Source organism: Tachyglossus aculeatus, chromosome 8 (assembly GCF_015852505.1).
Source record: "Tachyglossus aculeatus isolate mTacAcu1 chromosome 8, mTacAcu1.pri, whole genome shotgun sequence".
NCBI classification, from domain to species: Eukaryota; Metazoa; Chordata; class Mammalia; order Monotremata; family Tachyglossidae; genus Tachyglossus; species Tachyglossus aculeatus.
Window position 1 is genome coordinate 972,945 of NC_052073.1, and position 23,815 is coordinate 996,759.

General features: G+C 57.6%; 1 protein-coding gene across 1 annotated transcript in view; it reads left to right on the plus strand.

Annotated features, from left to right (window-relative positions):
* The window catches only part of DMXL2 (Dmx like 2), a 61,113-nt gene that overhangs the window by 34,269 nt on the left and 3,029 nt on the right, over positions 1 to 23,815 (plus strand). The window contains 22 exon segments of the mRNA XM_038750567.1: positions 459 to 556; positions 885 to 1,050; positions 2,117 to 2,381; positions 2,930 to 3,936; positions 4,058 to 4,249; positions 4,731 to 4,807; positions 6,683 to 6,813; positions 7,908 to 8,156; positions 13,900 to 14,078; positions 15,094 to 15,242; positions 15,817 to 15,902; positions 16,317 to 16,518; positions 17,197 to 17,314; positions 18,481 to 18,543; positions 18,905 to 18,991; positions 19,082 to 19,203; positions 20,193 to 20,331; positions 20,700 to 20,760; positions 21,243 to 21,370; positions 21,889 to 21,966; positions 22,534 to 22,625; positions 23,699 to 23,751. Coding sequence (XP_038606495.1) covers positions 459 to 556; positions 885 to 1,050; positions 2,117 to 2,381; positions 2,930 to 3,936; positions 4,058 to 4,249; positions 4,731 to 4,807; positions 6,683 to 6,813; positions 7,908 to 8,156; positions 13,900 to 14,078; positions 15,094 to 15,242; positions 15,817 to 15,902; positions 16,317 to 16,518; positions 17,197 to 17,314; positions 18,481 to 18,543; positions 18,905 to 18,991; positions 19,082 to 19,203; positions 20,193 to 20,331; positions 20,700 to 20,760; positions 21,243 to 21,370; positions 21,889 to 21,966; positions 22,534 to 22,625; positions 23,699 to 23,751 — 3,742 coding nt within the window.

Below are 23,815 nucleotides of genomic sequence, written 5' to 3' on the forward strand. Positions count from 1 at the left end.
TCTCCTGTGGACCTCCCTGCAGCTCCCGGGTTCTTAAGGCACGCTTCTTTACTTTAATGGCCGTCTGCCCCCTCTAGACCTCAAACCCCTTGGGGACAGGGACTTCATTGTACTCTCCCAAGCGCCCAGGAGAGGGCTCCAGTATCCAGGAGGTGCTCCATTAATGCTATTGATTGGCATCTACAGCCATGTCCTTTTCTTGCCCTCCCCCTGTCCAGCAGTTGGCAGCTGTGGCAGGGGGGAGAGGTCATCTTTACACATTTTTAAAGGGGCAGACGGCATCTTGTCCATCACTCTGCCAGCCGCCGAGCTGTGCCTGGGCCCCAGGCTATTCCACAAACAGCCCCATTTTTCCTTTGCCCCAGCAACCCACCTTGAGTATTTTTAAGCCCAGTCTGGGGCTGGGCACAGAGCAGAGTGCTACTGGGCTCGCCCAACCCTGATCCCTACCACCGCAGGTGGCGAAAGCGTCCTTCCAGAGGAACAACGATGCCTTGGACGCAGCCGTCTTCTACCTCGCCATGAAAAAGAAAGCGGTGGTGTGGGGTTTGTTTCGGTAAGCAGCCCGGCACCGGTCGCCAGACCCCAGGTGGGCTTGGGAGAGAGGCATTGATGAGTCCTTCCCACCGGGACCGCAAGGCCCAGGTTCCTGGTCAGCTTCCCTCTGAGGAGCAGCTTTCTGACAGCCAAGGGGCCTCACCCCTACCAGGCGGCCAGCACGTGTCTGTGAGATCTGCTGGAGCGTCGGCTCCTTTTGGGTGGGGAACAGATCCCCTTCCTAATTGCATACTCCCCAATCATCTAGTGCAGTGTGCTGCACCAGGTGGGCACTCAGTAAACGCTGCTGTCATCCCTCAGACTCCTACCGCTACTTTGCTCCACAGGGCGCAGCACGACGAGAAGATGACCACCTTCTTTAGCCATAATTTCAATGAGGACAGGTGGAGGAAAGCAGCCCTGAAAAACGCCTTCTCCTTACTGGGGAAGCAGCGCTTCGAGCAGTCGGCTGCATTCTTCTTGCTCGCCGGCTCCCTGAAGGACGCTGTGGAGGTATGGGTCGGGGACCAGGCCAGGGGAAGGTGGAGAGGGGCGGGGAGGAGGACAGGTCTGTCAGGGGAAGTGGGGGAGGATTCTGGTGAGCTGCCAGCCGTGAGGCTGGAGAATTGATGGAATTGTGGGCATCAATCATTCGCTGGAAGCAGTGGCTCCCGTCCCAGCCCCTGTTGTGGAGTTCAGGCCCCATAAGTGGTCCAGCCGTGGCCGGCGGGGGTGCCTCATCAGAGGGACCATCGACGACAGCGGGAGGATTTGCCGTGTGTCTCAGCGCTGAGGGTCAGCGTGACTTCTCTCCGCTTCCCGCTGCTCTGATTGGGCTGCCCTTTTCCTTTGTTCGCTGCCCGCTTATCTGGTGGCCTTCTCTGAAAGGAAAATCAGGAGCGGAATCTTCTCAGCCTGAGGCGGAGAATCACCAGCAATTATGGATCCTTATCACCCGCTGCTGGCACCACTTCCAGATAGATGTTGAAATGGAGACTTCCGGCCCAATGAGGATTTTGAAAAATGGGTTTTTTCATTCCCATTGAAGGTCTGATGAGTTCTCTCCATGGCTCTCACAGGTGGACTGTCTCCTTAGGGTCACTCCAATTGTGACAGTAATTTCAGGACCTGCCTTTACCTCTCCAGTCCCCCTGCCCCGTCTCTGTCATTATCAGCCATACTTGTTTAACCCCCTCTAGGTCAGCCCCTCCCTGGAACTTAAGCGCTTAATACAGTGCTCTGCACACAGTAAGCGCTCAATAAATACGATTGAATGAATGAATGAACTTCCCAGCTCTTTGCCCTGGCTGACCAGGCAACTGACTGACCACTGAAACCCCTTGCGCCTGCCTCCCTCTTGGCATTGGCTTCCTCATCGCCTCTCTCCCCGTCTTTCTCATCTTCCCCTTCTGTTCCGAGTGCTCTCTCTTTCTCTTCCCCATCCTTTTTCCTTCCTTCCTCTAGTACCCTTCCTCTCCCCCACTGCAGCCTCAGTGATTGGAAAGCAGGCCATTTGAGGTCCCGCCAAGTGGGAACGTCCTAACTCTCCTCAACAGGGCTGTTGCTTTGGGACCCACAGGTGTGCCTCGAGAAGATGGAAGACATTCAGCTGGCCATGGTGATCGCCCGTTTGTACGAGTCCGAGTTTGAGACCTCTTCCACCTATCAGTCCATCCTCCATGAGAGGGTTCTGGGGTGCCAGAAGGATGGGACTGGGTTCAACTGCCGCCGCCTGCACCCGGACCCCTTTCTGCGCAGTCTAGCCTACTGGGTCATGAAGGACTACCCGAGGGCACTGGACACGCTGCTGGAGCAGACGCCCAAGGAGGAAGATGACCCCCCAGGTGGGCCAGCATACCAATCCCTTGGTCCTCCCTGCATGTGGTCCCGAGTAGCTGGGCGCCCCCTGCCCCCATCCTCTTCCCCAAGAGAAACCCAAGGAGTTCTCCATGGTCCTCAGCTCACTTGGCTCCACTCCAGTCCATTACTGGCCCTTGAAATCAGGGGAGCTAATTGTCACAGAAAAACTCCCAGCCAACACCCTGGCCCGGAGCAGCCGAGCTCATTAGCATCCATTGAAGTATGCCCCACCTCACCTGGCAGGCAGCCTCCCTAGGGCCTCTCCTCTGTGCCCATGGGCTGCTTCCAAAGTCAGGCGACCGTGTCCTGAACCGTGGGGACTTGAGTACAGGGTGTAGACAAGACCCTTTTTCTGGGTAAAGAAGACAGGCATGGGGGCTGGCACTCTGGCCTCTGGCCGCCTTTCCCAATCTCTGTCATTGCCAGGCATTGGATTCCAAGCGGTGGCTTCCGTGGGAGCACAGCCCCAGGGGTGGGGGAGGGTGGAATGTGACTCCATTGTCTCTCGGGGCCCCTCATTGTCTCCTCCTAGCTGTCGTCAAGGCATGCGACCCTGTGGTGTTCAGCTTTTACAACTACTTGCGCACCCATCCGCTGCTCCTGCGACGGCCCTTTGGCGCCCCAGCCGGGGCCCAGACTGCTTTTGGCCTGAAGACGGAGAAGACCTTCGTGGACCAGATCAACCTCATCGAGCGCAAGCTGTTCTTCACCACGGCCAATGCCCACTTCAAAGTGGGCTGCCCTGTCTTAGCTCTGGAAGTCCTCTCCAAAATCCCCAAAGTGACCAAGAAGGTGGACCTTTCTCCCCAGCCGGAGCCCCCCAAGCCGGACAGAGGCATCTTGGGACCCAAGCATCCAAGCGAAGAGCTCTTTGATTGGGGCCAGTCCTCTGTGAAACTGGACAATGAGCCCCTGCAATTAGACTGGGGTGAGGAGGAGGAGGAGGAGGAGAGTACTGGCCTGGTGATGAAGGGTGTGGCAGAGGCGAAAGATAGAGACAATGAGCCTGTGTCTGACCCCGACTCACTCACGACCCCCCGGGACATAGACGCCGTTCCGGTGGGTGATGCCGAGGAAGTGGACGTGATCGCCGAACAGCTGAAGTTCCGGGCGTGCCTGAAGATTCTCATGACTGAGCTGAGGACTCTGGCCACGGGCTACGAGGTGGACGGGGGCAAGCTCCGCTTCCAGCTGTACAACTGGCTGGAGAAGGAGATCGCTGCACTGCACACCATCTGCAACCACGAGGCAGGTGGCCGGAGTGTCCCGGGCCCGGCCGGTGGCCCAGCCCCAGGGGACCTCCTGGCCCACGAAGAGCCTCCTGACCAGCCTGACGTCGTCTCCTACGAGCGCCACCAGGTGGAAAGGCGTCGGCTGCAGGCCAAGCGGGAGCACGCCGACCGGCGCAAGCACTGGCTGCAGGAGAACCAGGCCCTCCTCAGGGTGTTCCTCAGCTACTGCAGCCTGCACGGGGCCCAGGGTGGCGGCCTCGCCTCAGTCCGAATGGAGCTGAAGTTCCTGCTGCAGGAGTCCCAGCAGGTACAGCAGGTGGGCTGGTGGGTATATAGAGCCACCCTGATGGCTCAGGGTGGTGGGGAGGTCCGGTTCCTCGGCCCCAGCTCACTCTCCTTCCCTCGGCTACTCCTCTGGCCACACTCAGGAGACAACTGTCAAGCAACTGCAGTCCCCACTGCCCCTGCCCACCACCCTGCCTCTGCTCTCAGCAAGTATCGCTGCCACCAAGACCGTCATAGCCAACCCCGTCCTCTACCTGAACAATCACATCCATGACATCCTGTACACCATCGTGCAGATGAAGGCCCCGCCACACCCCAGTGCTGAGGATGTCAAGGTTGGGTGGCTGGGCCCTTTCTCTCCAAGTTGCTCGGGGTCTGGTGGGCATTCGGCCTGGGGGGAGACTGGACCCTCCCACAGGGCAGGGAGGGGAGGGGGACGCCGGTCTGGTGCGAGGCTCTGAGGGCTCTGCCTGCTCTGAACTCCTTGGGAAGATTGGCCCGATGTTCCATTTGGATGTGGGAGCCTGGGGAGGGAAGCAGGCAGCAGCTTGTTTACCACTTCCTCAGAGGGATGGGCCACGCCGAACTCAGTCCACTCCTCCCTCTATTGTTCCTCTTGAGCCTGCCCGGGTTGGGGTGGTGGGAGTCACAGAATGCTCTTGTCCCTGGATTCATTCCTCAGAGAGCGCCCCTGAGCTATTTCCCTCATTTCTGCCCAGCCCAAGTGTCCGGGATCACTCAGGCCTTTTCACATGTGCCTGACCACAGGCTGACATTTTCATTCAGTATGGGCATTCTGGCTGTGCTTGGTTCTAGGTGCCCACACTGCACTCCCTCGCCGCATCCCTCTCAGCATCGATATACCAGGCTCTGTGCGACAGCCACAGCTACAGGTACAGCGGAGGCCCCCGAGCCATGTTCTGCATTCCAGGAGGCAACCAGTGGGCCGACTCGGGTTGCCGGGGCTGGGAAGGGGCAAGCTGGCCTGGGAGGAGGGCCACACAGTAGCCAGGACGTTCCCTTTGGTATCTGCTCAGCATCTGTGCAGGCCTTGGGGGCCCAGTGGCCAGCCAGACAAAACTCTCTTGCCCAACCCCCTTTCTTGGAGAACAGGGCAACGCCTTCTCCTCACCAAAGAAGCAAGGCAGAGAGGAAAACTCTGCTGCTCGCACTCTCTCCAGTGGGCACCAGGAAAGAGGCCCTTCATCAGATCGAGGGCCCCGCTCAGCCAATGTGCAGTCTAAGGGGAACCTCCTCCCTGGGAGAGAAGAGGATGCTGGCAGTTTCCCTTAGATTTAGGCAGGAGTCCAATTCGCTCAGTGGGTCCAAGTGGTGGGGGAGTCATCGGGAACGATGCCGACCAGAGAGAGTGGCTGAAGTGTTTTCCACTTCAGGCTGGAGTGTCTGAAGTGCGCAGATTGTGCATCTACCCGAGCTGTGGAATCTTGTGTGTGTACACGCATTTGCCTGCGTGCCTACCAGCCTCACTCACTCAGCTGGTCAGTTGCCCTGGAGGTACCAGTGTGCCCACTTTGTCTCCAGTACCCAGGCCTTGGGCCTTGTGTTCTTCCCTGAGACAATCAATGCTCTTGTGAATCGTGGATGCAGACCAGATGTCACTGAGGTTAGCGTGGTGTTTCTCCGACAGTCACAGTCAAAGGTTGCACATCTTTCTGATTCCACTTTTACCATTGCTAGTAGTTACATGCCACTCCAAGGTGGCCCACGGCTACCTGCTCCCTCCCAAGACAGATTGCTCCCAGCGGCCTTTCTCCCCAGGCCCCAGCTCCTCTGTGAGAAGGGAAAGCAGAGAACTTCGAAAGGTCCAAATCATCTCTGCACATCCCTCCTCCCTCCAAAACCTCCGATGGTTTCTCAACTCCCACCCCATTGAGTACAAACTCCTCACTGTAGTCTTTAAGGAACATGACCGGTGCCCAGGATAGAGCTCTTCTCATGGCAGGCACCCAGAAAAGTACTCCGCTCAAGGCAGGCCCCTAATTCAGTGCTCTGCTTATGGTAATTCAGTGCTCTGCTCATGGCAGGTACCCAGTACAGCATCCTACTCATGGCAGGTGCCCAGTATAGTGTTCTGCTCACAGCAGGGGCCCAATACTGAGGCATTCCACTGGCTCCCTCAGTCTTACCTGTCCACTCTGTTTCCCTATGTTCCCCCAAGCTCTCACACTCATTTCCTCCCCAACATCACAATCTCTTTGTACCTCATTCTCAACTTTCCCTCCTCCGTGCCCTGGCTCACATCTTTCCTTCTGCCTGGTACTCCCTTCCCCCATCCATCCACCAGACCTCTGCCCTCTCCATCTTCCAAGCCTCCTGAAACCCCACTCCTTTCAGGTGGTTTTCCTCAATTTGCTTTTCTTCTCCCCAGCTCACATCCTTCCAACTGATATCATCTCAGCACATTTGCTCTCGCAACTTCCTATTGCACTTTCGTACAAATGGATTTCCATACTCTAGTAGTAGGAGTAATTATTAAGTGCCTACTGGGTACAGTAGGTAACTATTTGTGCACTCCCTCCTGTTTTTGTGAATTTTTTGTCTGTCTCTACAGCTAGATTGTGAGCTCCTTGAGAGTGGGAATTGTGTCGTCGTCCTTTGTTGTAACTCTTCCAAGGGCTAGGTACAGAGTTCTCCCTGCCCAGTGAGCACTCAGTACCGAATGATTGATTGTTTCCGGAGGGAGGCGGGTTTCAGGGCCTGGCCCTGGGGAAATCCATTGTCCCCGGGAACGCTTTGTGTGTTTCCAGCAGCCAAGCCGAGGCCAGTCAGCTCACTGGCATGGCCTACCAAGGCCTTCTCCTGCGGGACCGGCGCCGACTGAGGACAGAGAGCATCGAAGAGCACGTCACTCCCAACTCCTCTCCTGCTCAGTGGCCTGGTGAGGGGGATCCTGGGCATGCTTCCCCCAACTCTGTCTGTCCCTAGGGAAGACGGGCAGTACCTGGCCTTCAAAATGCTGGCCTGCCTTCCTGTAGTTGGCTATCTGTGCCTGCCTATGCCTGCCTCCTGCTGCCCCTGTCCCTGCCATCCCTGCAGACTGTTGGTTTTGGACAGCAAGGACCAGCCTGTCCCCCCAGGAAGGGTGGAAGGAGGGCCCTCCAGCCACCTGCCCTGGAGGCTGGGCTGCATGCCCCTGCTCGGGGGTGAGGGCAGAGGGAGGACCCCTCTGATCCGAAGCTGCGGCCTCCCCCAGCACCGGCCCTGGTCCCTCCCGGGAGCCTGATACACAGGGAGGGAATTCCGGGAGAAACTGTTACCCTTTTCCAGCCCTCCGGGATGCTACTTTGCTCACAGCGGTCTCCAAGTGCATGCCAGGGGTTGGACTCCCTGGTTCACAGTGGGGAACAGGAATGAGGCTCAACTCACAAACATCCACTCCTGCTGTCCCCTCAGGCCAGAGCTCCCTCGTGCCTCACCTAATTTTGCCACCATGGGTCTCACAGCCCTTTTTTTCTTTCACCTTGTACTTCCCTCTGTCCCCCTGCCAGCCCCACCAGTCCCCCACTCCCTCCGTCAGCTGCCATGCCCTGTCCCCTTCTCTCGTTTTCCTTGACTCTCCTTTTCAGGGTCCTACTGGACGCCCCACACTAGCTTCCTGTCTTTCAAAGGCTCTCTTCTCCCTGTACCTCCTCCTCCTCCTCCTCTGAGGACTGGGCAGGGCTGGCCAGTTGGCTGGCGTTGGAAGTCACGAATCCAGCCGAGCTCTGATGCCCAGTTTGACCCGGAGATGGCAGTTTAGGGTTGCCTTTCACAGAGCTATCTGCAGCTGGGGGCTCCCAGCATGCCAGCCAGGGGTCCCAGCATGCAAGGCAGGGGGCAGTGGTTTCCAGAGGCTTCCAGAGAAGTGCCCATAGTGCTTGGGGCACTGTTCCTCTGGGCTTAGGCTGGCCATCCTAGGAATACCGGACGGAGACCCCAGTTGCACTGCCCTCCCCATGCTCACTGCCCGCCACGCATGCTGTCTCATTGCAGGAGTCAGTTCCCTGATCAACCTCCTGAGTTCGGCCCAAGACGAGGACCAGCCCAGGCTGAATGTCCTGCTGTGCGAAGCTGTGGTGGCTGTCTACCTGAGCTTGCTGATCCACGCTCTGGCCACCAACTCTGCGAACGAGCTGTTCAGGCTCGCGGCCCACCCGCTCAACAGTCGAATGTGGGCGGCCGTATTTGGCGGCGGGGTAAAGCTTGTGGTGAAGCCTCGGCGTCAGTCTGAAAGCATCCCAGGTGAGCCGCGGCGGACCCCAGGACAAGGGCTGGGACGGGGGCTGCCTTGGCCACGGAGTCATCTCAGTGTGAATTGCTTGGGCCAGGCTGGAGGGTGAGGTTGCCCAGCCTTGGATCGCGGGGAGGGTCAGTCCCTGCCCACATGCCTCAGTCACTGCCTGTGGGGAGGGGGCCATGGCCAAGACACTGAAGAGCTTCCCTAAGCCAGAGGAAACAGGGCAGCCTTGATGGCCCTCGGTCTTGACAAGGTCTTGGAGGGCGGAGAAAGGCAGGAGTGACAATGCGAGGGAGAAAGGTTCAGGTGCTAAGAGAGGGCCGTGGCGGGAGCAGCCATCGCAGGACACAGGTCTGCGGGGGTAGTAGGATTAGTCTCTTTGGTGTCTTCTAACTCTGCTGTACATTCCCAGCACTCTACTCGTAGGAGGTGCGTGATACAGAGCTCTGCACCCAGGAGGCATTTCGTACAGTACTCTGCACGCAGGAGGTGCTCATTACAGCACTTTGCATGCAGGAGTTGTCAGGACATAGCATTGACAGAGGAATTGATTGTTTGGGTTCAACTGTCAGTCTGAAGGAAAAGCCCAGGGATTTGTTAGGCATTGGTGGTACAGCGGAGTAGCCCAGTGAGGAGGTCAAAGCAGCAGCAGGCTACCAACTGTGCTGTGACCAGCTCAGCGATCGACCACACATGAGGGCTGAAGGACACAGAGGAGTCAAAGATGACACCGAGGTTGCAGGTTTCAGGGCTATGCAAGGGCTCTCTTGGTGATTGGTTTGGGATCCTAGGTTGCCTTGGTGACTGGTTTGGGATCATGGATTCCTTTGGTGATTGTTTAGGGATCCTGGGCTCCCTTGGTGATTGGTTAAGGATCGTGGGTTCCCTTGGTGATTGGTTGAATACTCTGGCTCCTTTGGTGATTGTTTTGGGATTTTGGTGATTGTCTTAGTACTGTGCTCTACCCGCAGTAAGCGTTCAGTGAATACCTTTGATTAATTAATTGGATGGAGAGACCGGCTCCTTTGGTGAATGATTTGGTATTGTGGCTCCCTTAGTGATTAACTTGGTATCGTGGGCTCCTTTCTTGTGTCTCTGGTGAGTTGAGCCAACTTTTTATAGAGCCCAGGTAATGGTTCTTTGCCAGCTGATTGTTCTGCTCTGAGCTAGCAGGGAGATCAGGGGAAGACCCCATTGTAGTGGGGTGGGGAAAGGAGGAGGGGTGAGGAAGAGCAGAAGTGGGGTGGGGGAGAAGGGGAAGATGAGGGGAGGGGGTGGGGTTAGGTGGATAGGGAGGTAGCCAGCCAGCTACTTCAGGGAAAAACTGCCGGCTTAGCCCCAGCCCTCCAGTACAGACACCAAATTATATAGATGCCGGCTTGGCCCCGCCCCACCTGTCCTGACACCAGCTTGGCCCCGTCCCCTTTTCTGGACCCCGGCTTGGCCACTATCCATTATCCAGTTTGGCCACTTGTTCCCCTGTCCAGACCTCTGGGAACCAGGTCCGTGTTGAAGCCCCAGGGGGGACCCTTTGGCCACCAGCAGAGTGGGGCCTTTGTGGTATGGATGGTTCTCCTGAGGGCTTCTGAGCTTGAAAAAAATTCATTCAGGACATTTGTTTTCATTCACCCTGCTAGCAGCTGAGGGTGCTGATGCTGGCGTCATGGCGAAGGAGGAGGAGGAGGAGGAGGAGGAGGAAGGTTTGTGAAGCCCCGGGGTCCTGAGTCTGAAAGGATGGCCAGTATATGCTGAGGCCCGGGCCCTGCCTTCCTCCCTCAGAGGGCCATCATTTCCCCACCCAGGATCCCTTCCTTCCCTCCTCCCTCCAGCCCATCCTCTTTCCCCTCCACCTGCCCTCCCACCCATCCTTCCCTCCCTCCCTCCTTTCCATCCATCTTCGCTCTCCCAATGACCGACACCCATCTGCTCCAGCTGTGCCCGAGGCCATTTCGGTCAGTGACCGGTGTAGGATCCAGGGTTGAGAGGGAGCTAGCCAGGTCAGCCAGAGTCTGCTCAAGCACTGCCATCTGTATGCAACTGCGGGGTCCGCTTCCCCGTAGGGAGGGATGGAGTGGGGCGTTTCTTGCTTGGTGCTCCATTCCGGCCAGTCCAGACTGCAAACTGGAGGCTTTGCTTCTCTCCCCAGTCCCCAGCCTGCTCCCTAGCTCCTGTTCCTCAACAACCGGACCTACCTCCCTCCCTCAAACAGAGGTGCTGGTGGAAGTGCTGAGCCTCGTCAGGGTGGGTGGACACCCCTCCTCTCTCCGCCCCTCCTGTCTCTGACCCTTTCCCAATCCCTTCCTTAAAGCTTTGATCTTGTGCTGCCACTGACCACAATTAGTCATTGAACACTTACTGCGTACAGAGCACCAAACTTAGTACTTGAGAGAATACGATTACATAGACACCATCCCTGCCCTCAGGGAAATGGACATTAAAATCTAGTGGGGGAGACAGACATTCAAATCAATTCTATAGGTTCTGCATTCTTCCCCGCTGCCCCAATGTCTTTTGGTCTGCCTCTGCTCTGCTCTGTCCCTTCACTCCTGCCCTATCACTCTCTGTCCCTCTTGTCCCCTCTTCAGGGCACTCCTGATTTGCTCATTGTCCTGTTCCTCTGCCTCTTGCTGGTCCTCTCTGTCTTCACTGTTCCTGAAGCTTTTGTTCCTCCCTGGGGCCCTCTCCTCTCCTCCCCTCCCCTCCTCTTCTCTCTCCTCCCTTCCCCTCCCTTCCTCTCCCCTGTTCGGGCAGTTGTCTTGGTTCACCTGCCTTGTGCCCGAGAAGCAGTGTGGCTCAGTGGAAAAGAGCCTGGGCTTTGGAGTCAGAGGTCATGGGTTCAAATACTGACTCTGCCAATTGTCAGCTGTGTGACTTTGGGCAAGTCACTTAACTTTTCTATGCCTCAGTTACCTCATCTGTAAAATGGGGATGAAGACTGTGAGCCCCACGTGGGACAACCTGATCACCTTGTAACCTCCCCAGCGCTTAGAACAGTGCTTTGCAAATAGTAAGCACTTAATAAATGCCATCATTACTATTATTACTCTCCCCCAAGTCTCCACAGACCATCTTCCTTTGTCTATTCTTTTTCAGCTTCACTTCACCTCCCCTCCCCCACCAACTACCAGCCCTCCCTGCCCCTGGCCTTGCAAGGCTGTATGGCCTCCATGTCCAGTGCCATAGTGCCAGGGGATGTTTCATCCACAGGTTCACAGGGGACTCCAACTCCATCCCCATAGTACTGTGGGGGGCTTCAGCCCCACAGTTCCCCGCAACTTTTGACCCCAGCGGAAGGATGAGCCAAGGCTCCGGCCGCTGTGGGCATTCATTCAAGCCTGCAAGAACCGAACTTGCTCTTGATCTGCTGCCCCAGTCGCATCCCGGAACTAGGGTTAGCACAGCCTGCGGGGGCTCCCGAGATTTGGGAGCTGGGGTGGGACTGGAAGCATCATGATGGTCTGATCCCCCCACTTCTAGAGGGCTCCACTCTGCTCATAGCATCCATCTGAGTTGGCAGCAATAGAATCAATCAATCAATCAATCGTATTTATTGAGCGCTTACTATGTGCAGAGCACTGTACTAAGCGCTTGGGAAGTACAAATTGGCATCACATAGAGACAGTCCCTACCCGATAGTGGGCTCACAGTCTAAAAGGGGGAGACAGAGAACAGAACCAAACATACCAACAAAATAAAATAAGTAGGATAGAAATGTACAAGTAAAATAAATAAATAAATAAATAAACAGAGTAATAAATATGTACAACCATATATACATATATACAGGTGCTGTGGGGAGGGGAAGGCGGTAAGGCGGGGGGATGGAGAGGGGGACGAGGGGGAGAGGAAAGAAGGGGCTCAATCTGGGAAGGCCTCCTGGAGGAGGTGAGCTCTCAGCAGGGCCTTGAAGGGAGGAAGAGAGCTAGCTTGGCGGATGGGCAGAGGGGGGGCATTCCAGGCCCGGGGGATGACGTGGGCCGGGGGTCGATGGCGGGACAGGCGAGAGCGAGGTACAGTGAGGAGATTAGTGGTGGAGGAGCGGAGGGTGCGGGCTGGGCAGTAGAAGGAGAGAAGGGAGGTGAGGTAGGAGGGGGCGAGGTGATGGAGAGCCTTGAAGCCCAGGGTGAGGAGTTGGAAGCCACCCATCACTCCCTTGGCATTGGGGCTCAGCGCTGAGGCTGTGGGTGAGGTCAGGGAATGGGCGAGGGGACACGAGGGATTTTCAGGCTGAGAGAATTTTTCCAGAGTTTGGCTCTGTGCAGCACTGCTCCCTATTGCACCATACTGCACCTCATTCCCCTGCCCAACCCTGCTGCACTGCATAGTGATGCAGTGTCCCTTGGCACTGCACTACACTACTCTGTACTGCACCACGTTGCTTGCTATTGTACCATACTGCACTGCATCCTTCTGTGCTGCGCTGCACTGCACTGCACTGCCAAATCTGACCTGATCAGCCCCCAGCCACTGAGTATTTGGATGTGGTCGAGGGCTCTGGGTAGCTGCATTCCTCACCACCAGAAGCCGCAAGAAGCCTCTGGTTCAGCCTGCTGGGCAGTGTGCAGGGCAGGGGGTCACCATCAGCACCCCGCAGGTAGTCAGCAGCCCTCTAGGGCTTGGCCCAGACTGTGCTCACTCTACCCACAGTCCCCGCAATACACACTGCAACTTCTGCAGCTCCAGCACTGCCATGACTGTGGATGTCCTTGTGGTAGTCAGCACTACAGGTGTTCCTGATGTTAGGGGGCATGGTGGGCAGCACCAGGGATGCTTAGATGCCAGGGGCATGCTGGGTGGCACCATGGATGCCTGGACACCAGGTGGCACAATGGGCAGTACTATGAATGCACTGGCACCAGGGGTCATGATGGGCAGCTCAGTAGATGCCTTGATGCCAGGGGCCATAGCGGGCAGCTCTATGGGCATCAAGACATTGGTCTCCCCTGCAGTGATGGGGGTAGATATCACCAGCAACATCCAGCTTGCAGCAAGAGGCTAGTATGGCTAGGTGCCAGGGACTTAAATCTTCCTTTCCCTGGCTGGCATTGAGGCCTCCGTCTGCCCCTTCATCCTCCTGCTCTGACTGTCCTGTGCCTTGTCTAAGGCAGGCAATATCTTCCCAGTCAGTCCTCCAGCTCCCCTGCCCATCACCTTTTCCTCCCTGCCCTTCCCTCTAAAATGGTTGCCCCACATGGACCACTGAGTCAGGCAGGGTGCAGTCCGTGTCCCAAAAAGGTTCCGTGCTCAGATGCAGGATTGAGGTGTTGCCCCCATTGTCTTAAGGTGGAATGTGAGATGCCGGATAAGCGTTTCTGAGACCCTTGGTTGAGCACAGTGTTGAAGGGAAAAAGTAAAGTAAACTAGATCAGGTGGCAGATGGGCCACCATTCGTCCATGCTCCTGGCCCTGCTCCAATGGCATTTACAGGAAACGAGGTCACTGGTGGACTGACTCCTCGGAGCAGGTGAACTGGGGCAGGTTGGACAGGAGCAGGATTGGGGTGGGTGGCTGGGGCTGGGAATTCCCGTTGGCCCCATCCTGCCGGCCGCCCTCCCTTAATAATGGCAGTCAGTTCCCTGGGGGCACCACGGGGGCGGAGCTGGTTTGGGAATGGCAGGGGCGCCAGACTGGGGATCAGAGAGGCCGGAGTAGGGGCTTTCTGGTGGACACGAAGAGCCAACTCGCCAGGCCCAGGTCTCAGCCACTTTTCCCCTGCCTCCCCGTGACGTTCTGCCTTGCCTGCCTTAGCACCGCCGGTGGCCGCTGAAGAGATGGACAAGCACCGTCGGAGGTTTAACATGCGCATGCTGGTACCCGGGCGGCCCGTGAAAGACGCAGCCCCACCTCCCGTGCCGGTGGACCGGCCATCCTACCGCGAAAAGTTCATTCCCCCAGAGCTCAGCATGTGGGACTACTTCGTGGCCAAGGTGAGAACTGGCAGGCAGCTGGTTGTCTCTCCATGAGGCCCAGGGGCCGGGCAGCGGGGGATGTGCCTGAGTTTCACTGGGTCACAACTTGGATGTGCTCCTATGCCTGGACCCCAAGCGCTTAGTACAGTGCTCTGCACATAGTAAGCGCTCAATAAATACGATTGATTGATTGATTGGACCCTTGCAAACACATAAATAATGTGTTTGGGAAGAGTCCTCCATTGGCTGCCCAGGATTTTGGGGGAGGGGTAGGCCTGCAGAGCCTTTGCTCTCTGACTTCTCAAAGTCGTGCTGCTAGAGGCTTTTTTACCAATGATCTCCTGACCCGTTCCCACCACTTCAGGCACAAGAAACCAGGGGATTTCCTGATGTGGCTGAAATTTCAGCTATGAGTGCAGGCCCTCCCTTTTTTCCTGTGGGTGGGTGAGTTGGTGGGAATGGTACCCCCTCTGCCACCCAACCAGCCTTCACCTCCATCATCACCTCCTCGGGCTCCAGTCCCCACCTCCAGCACCACCTCCTGCCTCTTCCACCTCTGCTCCCTGCCTCCAGCGCTCCATCGCCTCCTCCTGCTCTACTTCCTCCAGCTTCAGTCACCAACTCCAGTTCTCTGTGACTGGCTCCTGCCCTGCCGGCCACTGCAATGAATGCGAGTGACTGAGGGTCTTGCAATTAGGCGAGCTTCTGGCACTCTGAGAGTCACCTGACCAGTGCAGAGTCTCTCACTGGAGAGTCACCTGGTCCTTGAATGTTTTTCGCTGGCCCCAGCTTCTGGACCAGGTTTGCTGTCTGAGCAGCCAACTGTCCGTGGCCTGCCCTGAGGATGTTCAGATGGGTCCCCTCCAGGCCTCATTAGCCAAGCCCTCTGCATCGTGGCTTGGGTGGGAGCCACCTGGCCCTACCCCAACTCCACTCCTGCCTGAGCCCTGCTCCTGCCCGGGCCAAATGTCGTGCTTTTCGTGCCTGGGGGCTCCCGGCACCTCCTTAAGTTTCATTCCTTTTCCCTTTGCAGCCATTTCTCCCGTTGTCCGACAGCAGCTTCGTTTATGACTCGGATGAAAGCGTCCCGAGTGACGAAGGGGAAGACGAGGACGAGGAGGAGGAGGAGACCTTCCTTTCAGAAAGCCGGATCCAGGAGCACAAAGACCCTAATTCTTACAGGTGAGTGGAGACTCGATAGGCCCAGCTGTGCTGCCGGGTGCTGGGGTTCTGCAGGAGAGCTGAGGGCCGCCATCCGCCTCCACGTGCGGTCGTGGGACGATGCTAGAAGACCAGGAGGATTCTGGGAAAACAGCTTGGACAAAGTCTGGGCCATCAGGAAGATTACAGGGGAGTTTGGGAAGGTTGGGCTGGATGCAGAACTTCTGCCATTGGTGATGCTTTTTTGGTTTCAGCACTAGGGAGCTGCCCCAACCCTCTGGCGGACAACATTACTCCACCATCTCCCAGTGTGGTATAGGATCATTAGCATGCACACCTGCCCTGTGTCTGAGGGGACCGTGGCCACCTGGAGGAAAGTGGCACCGATAGCCACTCGGTCTGGTTCCCAGAAACTCCGTCCATTCCACTCTGGGACTGGGGGAGCATCCAAACCCATTGGGCCCTTTGAGGCCCAGTCCATTGAGTGGGAGGGCAGTTGAAAGTCCGGAAGAGACTCAAAGCAGCTCCGGTGGGGGAGCAGTGGGGAAGTAAGATTGAATTTCTAAGGACAAACGCCAGCCTCCCCTTCCTGCAGCTGGGCACTGCTCCACCTGGTGATGGTCAAACTGGCCCTGCACAACGTCCAGAACTTCTTCCCCATCGCTGGCCTGGAGCTTTCTGGTGAGGTTGGCTTCTCGGGGGATGCTTGCCCATCCAGTGTGCCTGGGGATGACAGCCACCTCCCCAGGCTCCCCAAGATGCTGGCTTCCAGGCTTGGTGCCAGGCTCTGGGGGTCTAGTCGGGTGGCCCCAGCCCCAGTTGCTTCTTGGCTCTGGGTCGGGGGACTGGAAGGCCAATGGCAGAGAGGAGGGGACTTCTCGGGGAGGCTGGGGCCGGGGGCACCTCCACATGTCAGCTGCACCCTCCTTGCCTACGTCACTCAGGCAGCCCCAAGCAACCTGGGCTGCCCACTCATACCCTCTTGGGGCAGACCCGCTGGGGGCAGAGGCCTCAGCTGGAACCCGGCTCTCCCCGTGCAGTACCAAGGCTGCCAACGCCGCCTACTCTGAGGCAGGTTTCATTGTTGTTGCTCAGATCTGCCCGTCACATCCCCCCTGGGCATTGCAGTCATCAAGAACCTGGAGGGCTGGGAGCAGGTGCTACAGGACAGGGTGGACCAGCTTGGGGGGCCGCCCCCAAACTACATCAGCCCCTACCCCAGCGATCTCTCTGCCGGGGCAGGGCCAGTCGCTCTCCGCAACAAGGCGATGCTGGAGCCAGACAACACTCCCTTCAAGTAAGCAACTTCCAGCCGGCGGCTCGAGGGCCCAAACCTATCTTTGCTTTTGCCCACTGGGAGGCCTGGAGGGACTGTGGTTTTCCCCCCTCCCACTCCCGACTAGCCCGAGGGTGACCTGGCTAGGTCGCCTGATGACCTGATGTCATCACCTGACGAGGGTGTTAAACACCTGTTAAAAACTTGTTTAAACACACACCTGTTAACACCTGATGAAGGTGTTTAAGCCAAGCGTGGCTGACTTTGCTAGGTATTTACCCTCGGTAGGCGTCCCCATCCATCATTCTCTGGGCCTCAGTTTCTCCACCTGTAAAATGGGGAGAACCCTACCTGCTTAGTTTCTGAGACCTATTGTAGGACGCTAAAATCATCATTTTTACTTTACACTGATCTGAACTGTTGGTGACCAAAGCCCCATGCTTACCCTCCGGGCATGGAATTATGGAGGAAGCCCCTTCCCAGAAACACCAGCCCAAGCCTCCAATTTACTGGCCATGGGGTTGTTGGTGCCATAGTTCCTGACCCTTGGGAGGCCACATGGCCACTTGGAGCGTTTGTGGGTATGCTGGGACAGCCTGGGTGGTGGGAGTGTTGGGGCTTGGGATCGTGACCTGCCCCTGAGGGTGGCCTTCACTGCCAAACAAGCCCCCATCTCACTCCAGCCTGCGTTTCTCCTAGGTCCAGGCACAGCTCAGCACTCCCAGCCAAGCGGCTGTGGCACTTCCTGGTCAAGCAGGAACTCCTCCAGGACACCTTCCTCCGATACATATTCACCAAGAAGAGAAATCAGAGCGAGGTATCGGGGGTGGAGTCCCTTTCCCGGGCCCGGGACCACCCACCTCTCCGGCTCTGGGGACCCGCTGTGTCAGGACATTTGGGGCCTGGACCACAAACTGAGCTGGCGGGGGATGGGGCAGCTTGTGGACGCCCCACCCAGGGACCGACCGCTCCAGGAGGTCCTGGAGCTGGAGAAGCACCTAGCCCAGCCCCCAGCCTCTGAGCAGGAGAATGACCGGCCCTGTGAGGGCTGGAACTTTCTCTCCAGGATCCTCCCGGCCCCAGGGGCTCCCCGCCCCCAGCTGATACGGGGGCCATCCCATGGGTATCTAAGAGCATCCGGGTAAGGAAGAGCCACAAGCCTTGGGAATGGGAGCACTGTCCCTGGCCTGCCCTGACCCTCGGCCTGCCCAATCCTGTGCCCTTCCAGAGGGCTTCTTAAGGTCTCAAGTTTCGGCACAGACCAGGCATCAGGAGCGGGTGGTAAAGATAAGGGCACAGGAAGAGAGACTGGGAACCGTAGACATTTCTCGGGCAATTGTCCCAATCTGCCCCAAAGTCACCCTGGACTCCCTCTGCCCCAGGAGGGTGGGCGAGGGAGTGGGGAAGTGCTCCAAGGGGCGGGCTCCAGAGCTGAACCCTGGTGGCTGGGCCTATTTCTCTTTCTCACCTTCTCTCTCCCAACCTTCCCTCCTCTCCCTCCTCTTTTCGTCCCATCCCCGTCACTTCCTCCCTGTCCCCCTCCTCACCTTACAAGTTTCCTAAACGTTTCCTGTTGCTGAAGAGTTCAGTCCCGGTTGGATATATGCTTGGGCCCTACTCCGGGACCCTGCCAGCAGCACTAGGGATGGACAATCCTGGTTGTCTTTAGAAGTGACCGGCAAGGAACGAAGAAGCCAGGGAGCACAGTCAGTCGTGCTCAATTTGAGGCTCCCTTTTCCTCATGGACTGTGTCAGTGTGTGACTTGGCCATTTTTACCCACTGTGTTCATCTGAAAACATCACATTTTGCCCCCTTGTGTCACAAGACCCTCCCAGTCAGAGTGTCCATGTTGTGAAAACACGCAAATGCATTCACCGCCTTTCACTGACCCAAGGGGCCTCTTCCGTTTAGTCCGGGCATTGTTCATTCTTTTTCTTTGTTTTGTGCATGTGTTTGTGTATGTGCCGTGTGGTGGTGTGTAGTCTGTAGAAGAGCGGCTGGAGCCGGTCAAACCCAACTGCGTAGCTGAGGACCTCCCAAGCAAGGTAGTATCCCAGAGCCCTGCCCGCCACACCTGGCTCCCGCTCCGAGTGGCACGAGCTCCTCACTCTATCTACTGCTTCCCGAGGCACCAGTGGCCCTGGGCGGGCCATGGGGGCCCCGGGCGGTCCATGGGGGCCCCGGGCGGTCCGTGGTGGCCTGGATGGGCCGCTCCTTCGGGCCGCAGCACAGGCACAGCTCAGCTCACTTGCGATCCCAGCTGCCGACGCCTCGCTTCAAGCCACACTGGCCCCAGTCAAGTGGCCGGAGCCTTGGGCACCGACCTCTTGTTGCGGGCTTTCCTAACCCGCCACTGGACCCGCACAGGCAGGGCAGTGGCTGATGGCAGCTGGCGATGTTTTGTAGGTGGAGGCTGATCTTGGCTACCCAGGGGGAAAGGCAAAAATCATCCACAAAGAGTCTGACGTCATCATGGCCTTTGCCGTCAACAAGGTAATAGCCCGGTGGGAGGAGCCGAGGATGTACGGCGCACCGGGGCAGAGGAGTGAACGGGAAGCCAAGACGTGTGTTTCTGCTGCCCAGGCGAACAACAACGAAATCGTCTTGGCTTCAACCCATGACGTCCAGGAGCTGGATGTGACTGCCTTGCTGGCGACTCAGTCCTACACATGGATCGGTGAAGAGTGTGACCGAGAATCCAGAAGGTTAGCTGTCTTCGTCTTGGGGGTGCACCTCCTCTTGGGTTCCCCCTGAACTCCCACCCCTCAGAGAAGGGAGTCGGTCTCCCTGGCGCTAGTGGCCCCTCCCCGATCCTCTCTGCTGCTCCTGTGGGTTGGGAGTGGGGTAAAGGACAGGGGCTTTGTCAGTTTATCTGGGCCAGCCACATGCCCTGCAGCCCCAGAACGAGTCAGTGAGCTGTGGCGGAAACCTGAATGGCATCACGCCCGCTAGTGCTTCTTCCACCTTCGCATTGGTGGGCTCGCGGACCCAGATACTTGGTCTTGGGCTCCCAGCCAGGATGGGCATCACCATCTCTCCCGGTCCAACCAGAAGCTTTGGCCTGGCGGAGGACCAGACCCTGAGGACTCACAGGCAGCACTTGGCCCTGCTCCGGAGGGTCCAAGAATAAGGCTTCACACTCTCCTGCCTGTCCTCCAGATGGGTCCACCCTTCACCATGTCATCATTTTCTTGAGCCCCTGTCTGGCCAAACAGGTGGTCCCCAAATCTTGTCCTGGGGCTGGCATTCCCAGCTGGACACAAGCCCAGGACCCAATGCCAGTGACCCTGTCTACCACATGCTGGATTTCCATAGCCACGTGCACTGCCAACTGGTACAGCTTGTCGTCCACCCTTACCCCAGGTCTCTTTCTGCCACCCTGGGTCCCTAAGGGCCTGGCCTCTCACATGGCCCTGTAGAATTCCTTCCTGTGATCTGGGGCCTCTTCCCTCCTTTTAGAGCCTGGACCACTATCCCCTCCCTCACCCCACCCACGTAGCCAGTCTGGGACAGCCCCCTCAAGGGCTTTTTGGGGGAGGGGGAATGACCAGGCTCTTAGCCTTGGTGCCATTGGTGGGATTGGGCCCTGGGCCCTTGGCTGCCCACTCTGAGGCAGCTGAGTGAGGAAGAGCCATGGGTCACAAGTGCCCCTTGCGGAAGTGTGTTTCCCAGCCTCCTGTGGTGTCTTTGGCAGTTCAGACGACCTGGATCCCCGGGGCTCTACCACTGCGCTCGCCCAGGTGGGCACCGCCTCCTTTGTGGTCAACCCAGCACACTCATCGTCATCCATGCCGTGGCTGGGTAGTGGCCAGACCAGCACCGGAGCAGGGGTGGTATGTATACTGCCTGTCCTCGGGGCATCCAGACCAGTGGAGCATGAAACCCCAGCTGCCCCCGCTCCCCTGTTCACCCCTACTCCTCCCAGCTGCCTCCCTTGGGAGGGACTGCTCTCTCCTCTACTGTCTGAGGGACTGGCTCCAGGGGATCTGGGACCACCACTCCTACTCCCCTCCCTTTCTGGACCCTCCCATGTTCCCACCCTGAGACATCTCTGGGCAGAAAGCATTCCCTGCCACAGAGGTGTGGAGCCGAGGGGGGCATGGGCAAGTCAGCTTCTCCAGATGGCATCTCCGCCAGCTGACTGCTACTTCTCCTCCTGTCCCTTCTCCCTCTTCTCCTCCCTCCTTTACCCCTCCCCAAGCTCATGAAGAGAAATCTCCACAATGTCAAGAGGATGACGTCCCACCCCATGCACCAGTACTGTGAGTGCTCACCTGCCTCCTAGCCCCTCAGGTGTTGGTCTGGAGGACCCAGTGCTGAGCATGTGTCCCTCCCACCTCATACTCCTTCCGGCCCCTTCCTCTCACCCTCCCCGACTCTTCCTGTCTTCTTCCCAGCCTCTCTAGAGTAAGCCTGGTGGCCCAGCACTGAGCATGGTTCTCTCCGTCCTCCTCCTTTCTCCCTCCCCAAATTCATCCCAGCCTCTCTGGAGTTAGTCGAGTGAGGTCAGCGCTCAGCATGGTTCTCTCCTTCCTCCTTCCTGCCCCCACTCCACCCCGTCCCCCTCCTGGCTCCCAGGACTAGTCCAGTGAGTCCAGCCCTGAACCCGGTTTTCTCCACCCACCCTCCTCCCTTCTCCCCACTCTCCTCCTGGCCTCTGGGGCCAGTTCAGTGGACCTAGTACTGATCATGGCCTTCCCCCTTCTCCCTCCTCTCCCCCCACCCCCCACCCGTCTCCAAGCAGACCTGACAGGGGCGCAGGATGGCAGCGTGCGCATGTTTGAGTGGAGCCGGCCCCAACAGCTGGTGTGCTTCCGCCAAGCTGGCAACGCCCGGGTCACCAGGGTGTACTTCAACTCCCAGGGCAACAAGGTCAGTCACCAGGCCCACCTGGCTTCCCAAAGGCAAAGCTGTGGCAGCTGCTGAGAGCAGTTAGAACACAGTTGGTTAAACAGGTACCGAGCCTCACTGAAACCCACAAATACTTCAACTGCAAAACCATTTTGACAGCTTCGAGACTGAGCCCTCACTCTTGCTAGGAGCAGAAGTCAGGCTTCAAGGCTGAGCTCTTGCTCTGCTAGGGGCAGAAGTTGGGCTGCGGGGGCTGAGCCCTCGCTGTACTTACTAGGAGCAGAGGTCAGGAACTCATGGCATCTATTCAGATTCAGTGATTCCGGAATCCATGGTAGAGTGGAGCAGTCAGTTATGCTCTTGGGCAAGGGAGGTGGGGAGGCAAGGGTGGAGGACAGCGTGGGAGCAAGCGCAGGACTTGGGGGGGTTAGGAGGAGGGCTTGTGGCCCTCTGCCCCAGGGCAGCGCAAGCCAGGTGGGCAGGGGTGACATTGAGCCAGGAGGCCTTGGGAGAGGCGGTGACACAGGCTCTCTCTGCAGTGTGGCGTGGCCGACGGAGAGGGATATTTGAGTATCTGGCAAGTGAATCAAACGGCGTCAAATCCCAAGCCCTACATGGTAAGTGCTCGCCGGTTCACCAGTGGTCAGTTGGCACAGACCCAGTCTTTCCCGTGGTCGGAGCACATTGGCCCTGCTGGGCATTCAGAGACCACCAGGCACTCTGCCCTGCTCCCATGGCCACTCCTAATCGACCTGGGAACAAGCTGGACTGCATCATCCAGGTGCCCAGCAGCCCAGCCCTGTGTTCACTGCAGTCGATCAATCGGTCAATCAGTGGTAACTATTGAGCGTTAACTGTGTGTAGAGCACTGTACTAAGTGCTTGGGGAGAGCACAATACGATATAGTTGGTAGACAAGCTACCTGCCTGCAAAGAGCTTACAAACTAGAGGGCTGCCAATCCTGTTCCTGGCCTGAGCCACCCTCTGCCCTGGCCCCTTCTTGCTCCAGAGATAAATTGGCAGGTGCAGGACATGTCAGGGGCTTGAAGAGTGTGACTCGCGGTGGACTGCCACAGCGTTTCCCCACAGCACCGTTGCTAGGTAACCATTGCTAAGTAGCAGGTGCCCCCTGTAGCCGTTGCCAGGTAACGGGTGCCCCCTGTAACAGTTGTTTTTCCCGGCAGAGCTGGCAGAGCCACAGTAAAACCACGAGCGACTTCGCCTTCATCACTTCTTCAAGCCTGGTGGCCACCGCCGGGCATTCCAGTGACAACAGGTACAGGGGCAGAGGGACCGGCTGGTTGGTTTGGTGCCAGCAGCCTGCCCTGCTCAGGGCTTGGAGGAGAAGGAAGAGCAGGTTCTTCAAAAGCCCACAGAGGAGTGCTCGGGGTCAGGAACAGGGCTACCTGATGGCCTGGCGTAGCAGTAAAAGCATGATTGGAGGCCAGAGGGATACCCTTCTCATTGCCAATTGGGTCCCCCAGACCCATGGTGCTCTATCACACCCCCACCTGCCCCTGGATTCTTCAGGGCAGAATGGTAAGGAAGGGAAGATTCAATTCAATCCACAGCTCCCCAGCGTTGATTACTCCTGGCCCAGGGTGGTCCATGGCCTGCTTAGGGTATTTGTATACCCTTGGGGGTATTTGTAAAGCACTTATTTTGGGCTAAGGACTGCAGTCAGATCAGACCCAGGCAGACGGGGACTACAGAGAAGTGAAGTAACTTGTCCAAGGCCAAACAGCATACAAATGAAGGAGCCAGGGCTAGAAACCAGGTCCTCTGATTCCCAGGCCTGGGCTCTTTTCAGTAGGTCCCACCACTTCCCTATGAGGAAAGAGGGAAGCTCTCTGTGTGGATCAATTAATCAATCCATCAGCTAATATTTATTGAGTGCTTACGGTGTGCAGAACCCTGTACTAAACGCTTGAGAGAGGACAGTACAACAGAGGTGGTAGATATGTTCCCTGCACACAAGGAGCTTACAGTCTAGAGGGAGAGACAGACATTAGAATAACTTGCATATGTGTACATAAGTGCTGTGGGACTAAAGTGGGTGTGAATTAAGGGTACAAATCCAAGTGCAAGGGCACGGCCCTGGAGGCTATGAAATACGTCCAGTAGAAGGATTGGGGGTTGGCGCCTGGGGCTCATAGAGGACACGCAAATGGACCAGGCAGGGCTGGTGGAAGGGCCGGCCCTCCCTGGGCCCGACAGCAGACCGGGATCTGTAAGGGCCAATCAGCCCCAGGGACCCTAATGATGGCCCCGAGAAGGGGGGCCTACGTCAGGCCATTAGAAGTAATTGTGAGTCTCCTTGGGGCCCGGGTTTGTGTCTTCCGCCCACAGGAACGTCTGCCTCTGGGACACGCTCATAGCTCCCGGGAACAGCCTCATCCATGGTGAGTGAGCAGACTCCAAGACCGGCGAGCCTGGACTAGCTACCTTCACCTCACTCCCTGGGGG